The following is a 6,000-nucleotide window of genomic DNA, read 5'->3' as shown; positions in this document are numbered from 1 at the left end:
GATGATACTCTCAATACCCTTTCTTGACATTATTGCAAATAATAATGATTGATATTGATAAATTATGATATATCACACTTCTTTTTAATATATTCTTCAAAATCTCTTTAATTAATAAATCTTTAAGATTGTTATACATTAATAAAAGCACTTAAAGTTGCTATTATATGAGTAATAGACACACACATATATAGTGTTGCCATATAAGTGCTCCATGACATGATTTTGATGTCAATTTATAGATATATAATACTCGTCTAATAGAACTATTTTACATGTACTTTTTGACCATCCAATAACACAACAAAAAAAACTCACAAATTGACAAGAATACTAATCTCCTTAGAAGAAACATTATTGAGCAAAACTATGATCCCGATATATATTTTAGAGAAATTAATGAGATTCACATTGTTCATAGAAGTTCCCCAAAGTCGCACAATATAATCCCGAAACTAAGAAACAAACAATAGAACTCAAGTTACCTCGTAAGATAATTGATGTTGGCATTGACTCAATCAATTATATCATGCAAAATGGATAATGGTTTGTATTCCATCATGGACCAAACAACCATTCTAAAACACAAAAAAGGGTTGCAGTTAGTCAAAAACGCTGTACTGTAATGGGTCTTAAAAAGGGTTCAAAAAATTAGAGGGAAGGTCCACAAACAGTAGTGATTAAAAATTAATCATACCAAGTTAATCCAAAAATGTGTCTGACAGGTTTCGAAAAATTAGAGGGAAGGTTGGCCTAAATGCCCACCAACATTTATGATTAAAAATAAATCATAGTAAGTTAAAAAGAAGACTTCCCAATTCATCCTGGTAGAGCAGAGCCTTAGCAGTATAAACAGTTGTCAGGTAAAGAAGAAGTGGTCGATCGTCTTCCCGCCTGTAATGCCGTTTATGAAGACCACCTAAAAAGTAAGTAAATATATCCAGTTTTTCAAGGCTTCTGTTTAAGGCTTGTTTATTTTACACTGTTGGTTTTTCTCATAGAGAGCTAAAATTATTGACAGTGGACATTTTACTTTTGCATTTGGGCACCTGTGAGAGTCGAACTCTTGACCTTTAGGAAGCTTAAGGTAATTACATCTAATGGAATAGCGTTGAAATATTTTTGTTGTCTCTTATATAGCTTGGATTCGTAGATTGAGCTAAATTTTATTTGTATTGAACAGGTTTTTTTTTTTGGTTCATGGGTACCCGCGTGATTTGAATCATTGCCCATTACCCGGCTCATAGTTGTAAAATATAGTGGAAAAGTGTTGATAGTTTAATTTTTGGTGGTTGTATACTTTGCACAGCGAGTATTCTTATACTAAGCTAAATTTCATTCTCACTGAATAGAAATACTTCCATTTTGTTTTTAGTTAACTTTCAGCATGGAACATTGAACCTGTAGCCTTAGTAGGATTTTGAAATCTACTAAATACAAGTTTTGAAAATTTAATGTTGCTTTTCTTTACATTGCCAGTATTCTTATACTGAGCTAAGTTTACTAACATTGGACGAAAAATGCTTGCTTTTCATTTCAAGCAGCCATCGTATTCAAAACCTTGTCCTGTAGCCAGATCAGGGTTATGAAATTAAATGGAAAAGTGTTAGAAGACTTTTTTGTTTGATGGTTGTTTTATTTCACATAGGTAGTATCCTTGTATATAAATTCTTATGAATGAAGAATTTTTGTATGTGTGTTTGTTTTTGGGTGACTGTGACTGTGAGAATCAAATCCTTGACCTGTAGTGAGCTTAAAATTATGATAGCTGAGAGCCAAAACTGTTGAAGAATTACTCTTTAGTGTTTGTTTTACTTTACAATTCTGGTATTCTTATACTAAGCCAAATTTCATTCACATTATAATAAAATGCTTTATTTTGGGAAGCTGGAACTTGACCCTGTAACCAGCTCAGGGTTATTAAATCTGTTGGAAAAATGTTGAAACGATTGAGTTCAATGTCTGCTCTTTTTTTTTTTAATATTATGAAGGTTTGTCCACAAATTCGTTTTTGCTACCTGATATGGGAGCATGAGAACCTCTTTAGCTAAGAGCCAAGGACTGAGAGGTGTCCATTCCACTAAATTCCCCCCAGTACGATCCTGGCCTCATCCCTTTTTGATGTTGGAGCCTTGCGCTCAGTGAGACTTGATCCGTGGTTGGCTCATTAAGAGCTTTTCAACTTCACCAGCAGACCAAAGACCCATTAACTGTCTGCTTTATTTTATATAGCTACTATTCTTATATTGAGCTAAGTTTTATCAAATGAATAGTATGTTTTGCTGTCCCACTTTTGCTAGCTCTGTTACCTGTGGCCTGCTCAGGGACAATGAATATCTAGTGGGAAAATAATGGAATCGCCCTAAAGTGGCAGGTTAGGACCAACAGAGTAGATGAAGTGGATCAAGTGGCTACGACTATTTTTCTTGCAACTTCTAAGGGAAGCCCAGACTGCCCTAGCTCTCATTGTTGAGCTGATGGAGTAGTGCCAGTGGGGATTCATTCGTATTTTTAAAGATAAAATAGATAGGATGAATTTTGATGCCCTTTATGCTAAATTAAATTGTCTGTAAGACCTATCAAAGCATGTTTGCTTGTTTAGGAGGTTGTTTTCTATGAGTTCTTTTAGTTTCAAAATGAATTGCCCAGCTTTGTTTGTTTATCTTGATTTAAAGATTTCTAGTTTATGACTGCAAATATCTGCATGTTGCAGGGAGATCTGAGAAAGGGCAGTTGCATAAATTTGAAGAGGAAAGAAATGTTGATGTGAGATGAATCTAATGGTTGGAAAGTGGACATATGTTTTAGAGCAGTCTTCTTGTTGACTGTTTAGTGGAGGGCTCTAACATGTTTGATTGTGAAGTCCAGTCAGCAAGAAAGAGGAGGCTTTGGGGAAAGTATTATACTAGGAAATGTAATGTGAAGAGATCAGTTGATGGACAAAATGAGTCTTTGTCAACTCCAAAGAAAGTCTCTTTGCCCAGACAAGGTGCAGGGGCATGTGAAAATACTTTGGGGGGGCAGTATTCTACTTCTCTTGTTGAAAGCTTTTTTTCCCATAACAGGCCTGATCGGGCCAAAGGGGATATTGCAAGCAACAATTGTGTGTATGCTGAAAATGTTTCTTTCTCACATGAGTTCGATGCTTTTTGTATATGCAGTTCAAATGTGGGGGAAAGGAATAGCCCCGTTTCTTATGTTCTATCAGAAGGGGAATCTGCTTCCAAATCGGAAGTATATGGAGTTTTTTGTACTGAGAATGGGCAGGAGAATGAACTTGGGGTTAGTATAGAAAATGCTGAGTATAAAAACTACCGCAATATTGAATTTGAGGTTGTTACAGGGAATGGTGTAGCTCCAGTTGATCATATTGTGGTCAAAGATGATACTGTCAAGAGCAAAACCAAGATACAGATTGAACTTGGTGGTATAGGGAATGTAGCTCATTTGGATCATTCTGCCATTGGAGATGCTTTTCATATATGCAGTTCAAATGTGGGGGAAAGGAATAGTCCTGTTTCTTATGGTCTTTCAGAAGGGGAATCTGCATCCAAATCAGAAGTATATGGAGTTTTGCGTACTGAGAATGGGCAGGAGAATGAACTTGGTGGTAGTATAGAAAATGCTGAGTATAAAAATTACTGCAATATTGAATTTGAGTTTGTTAAAGGGAATGTTGTAGCTCCAGTTGATCATTTTGTGGTCAGAGATGATACTGTCAAGTGCAAAAATAAGATACAGATTGAACTTGGCAGTATAGGGAATGTAGTAGCTAATTTGGATCATTCTACCATTGGAGATGATACTGATGAGTATAAGTATGGAGAGAGAACAATGGGAGGTTCATTTGAAAATCCGTGCACAGAAAATAAGGGACATATTCAACTTGGGAATGCTATGGTAAATAATGTAGTTCTTTCTCATCTTATTGCAGTTAGAGATGATAAAGCTGAGTGCATGCTTCAGGAAAAAACAGTGACAGAATCAAATGCAAATTTATGTAGTGAGAACAAGCAACAGATTGGACTTGAGGATGACGTGGGGAATGTTGTGGCTCAGTCAGATCGTATTGTGGTTCAGTCAGATCATATTGTTGTCAGACATGATACTGCTCAGCATAAGCATGGACAGAGAATGTTAGCAGAATCGATGACAACTTTAAATGCTCAAAATAAGACACTTATTGAATTTATGGATGATAAAGTTAGTATAATAGCTCCATCTGATTTTATTGCAGTCAAAGGTGATGCTTCTGAGTATAAGCCTCAGGAGAAAATAGTAGCAGATAAATGTGTAATCAAAGATCAAAATCCGAGACAAGAACATGCAATGCAGGTCGAGGTCATTCCATCAAATGTAAAACCAGATGAAATTCAGGATTATTCAACCAAGTTTCATGCCACTAGCAATGCTTGTGGCAGCTGGACAGAAAGCTCTTGTTTGGTTACAGGAAAATGCACTGGTCTATTGAAGTACAACAAAGATTCAGATGATTTTCGTCTTCAACAACCAATTAATTGCCATGCTAATGCATGCCAACTCATCGATCATGACAGACAAATAAAGAGAACAGGTCCAATTTTGAGAAGTAGAAAGATTTATTTAGCAACTTCAGTGGTTAAAAAACATCAAAGAAGGATAATGTCTTCAATGCCTTCTGAAGGGGGGAAATTGAGAAAAACTACTTTCATTGGCAATAGGCTAAAAAAAAATGCCGTAAAGGGGCTTTTAGAGAATTATTTAAAAGATTGGATGGACAAAAATGTGCAGGAAGGAAGTTCTGAAAATGAACATTGTTTGCCTTTTCTTGTTAATGCTCCAAAAAGGGTATTATTCTCTGCTTCTTTTAGCTCCTCCTTAATTTTCCAGATTTATTTCTTTTCTCATGAATTTGCATTTCATATTATTTTGTAAGCCACATTTGACATTTTGTATAATGATAAAAGATGCTTCTTTGGGATTTTTTTTCGTGTAGTCATACAATTTAACAAACCAACCAAAATTTAGACTCTCTTCTATCATTTTGCTGAAAAGTATTTTCAACCTGTGTACTTCCCTTGTAAATTCAAAGCAGGCATATTTCTAGTTGGATTACATTAGCATTTTATGTCAGGTATGTATATAATATATATCATTGGTAGCATTAAATTACCAAAGAAAACATGGAAGTGGTTGTAGCAAGTCGGCATGTTGAGGGTTTGCCGTTCCTTTATTAGGGTTGTCTATGTTGTTTACATGTGTTTAACAATAAGGATTTCAGAAACCTTTAGAAGTGTTTTCAAGTAATGACACTGTCAAAAAGCATTTGCTACGAGAAGAGAACTTTTGATAGATATAGTTAGAGAGAATGGGTCATGGCACATGCATTTGAGTTTAAGAGAAGACACTCTAGACTATAATTTTAGCAAGCCATAATATAAAAAATTTCATTCAAATGAATTATTTTTAAATATAGTTTAAAGGAAGGTAATAAAGAGGTAAAATATGAAGGTACTATTTTAGGTCAGTGCCAAGTGTGATTTGGTTTTCTATCCACCTTATGTATTGTTTAACAAGGAGTACACTTAACTGTGTCCAGATGTGAACCTATGACCTCCATTATGGAGTACAAGTTCTTTACCATTAGGACAATTTTGGCTGTTACGTGCTATTGATTTTCTCCTTTATATTGGTGAATGTGAATTATTTTTTAGTATTTTATTTCAGCTTCATCAGATGTTAGGGTTAGGTAGTGTTGGTTTTGTTAGGTTGCATAAGATAAGTTTAGTGGTTGGCAGTTTTACCCATGTTAGTCTTGGCAGATGTTTCTCTAAGTCGTTCATTTGGGAGATGATGTATATTGGCATCTTACCCCTCATCTTGATTATGGCATTGTCTCCAAATGATTGTGTTCAAATCCCACAGTTACATATTCTGTTCCATGCAATCTGAATCATTCTACTCGCAAAAGGTTACAATAAATTAAAGCCTCAGCCAACACCTCAGTTTGATGTGGATTTG

At 35.2% G+C, this 6,000-nt stretch overlaps 1 protein-coding gene across 4 annotated transcripts in view; it reads left to right on the top strand.

Annotated features, from left to right (window-relative positions):
• The first annotated feature begins 503 nt into the window (after positions 1–503).
• Positions 504–6,000, top strand: part of LOC131041790 (uncharacterized) — a 108,963-nt gene continuing 103,466 nt past the window's right edge. Inside the window, exons 1-3 of one of the 4 annotated variants that reach the window (XM_057975001.2) lie at positions 504–926; positions 1,022–1,087; positions 2,714–4,827. In XM_057975001.2, coding sequence (XP_057830984.2) covers positions 2,848–4,827 — 1,980 coding nt within the window. In that variant the 5' untranslated portion in view covers positions 504–926; positions 1,022–1,087; positions 2,714–2,847. The remainder of the gene's footprint in view (positions 927–1,021; positions 1,088–2,713; positions 4,828–6,000) is intronic. The other 3 variants (XM_057975000.2, XM_057974999.2, XM_057974998.2) reach the window with 3 other exon arrangements.

This window comes from Cryptomeria japonica, chromosome 3 (genome assembly GCF_030272615.1).
Source record: "Cryptomeria japonica chromosome 3, Sugi_1.0, whole genome shotgun sequence".
NCBI classification, from domain to species: Eukaryota; Viridiplantae; Streptophyta; class Pinopsida; order Cupressales; family Cupressaceae; genus Cryptomeria; species Cryptomeria japonica.
Note: the sequence above shows the minus strand (reverse complement) of the source record. Positions and strands in the feature narration are given on the sequence as shown.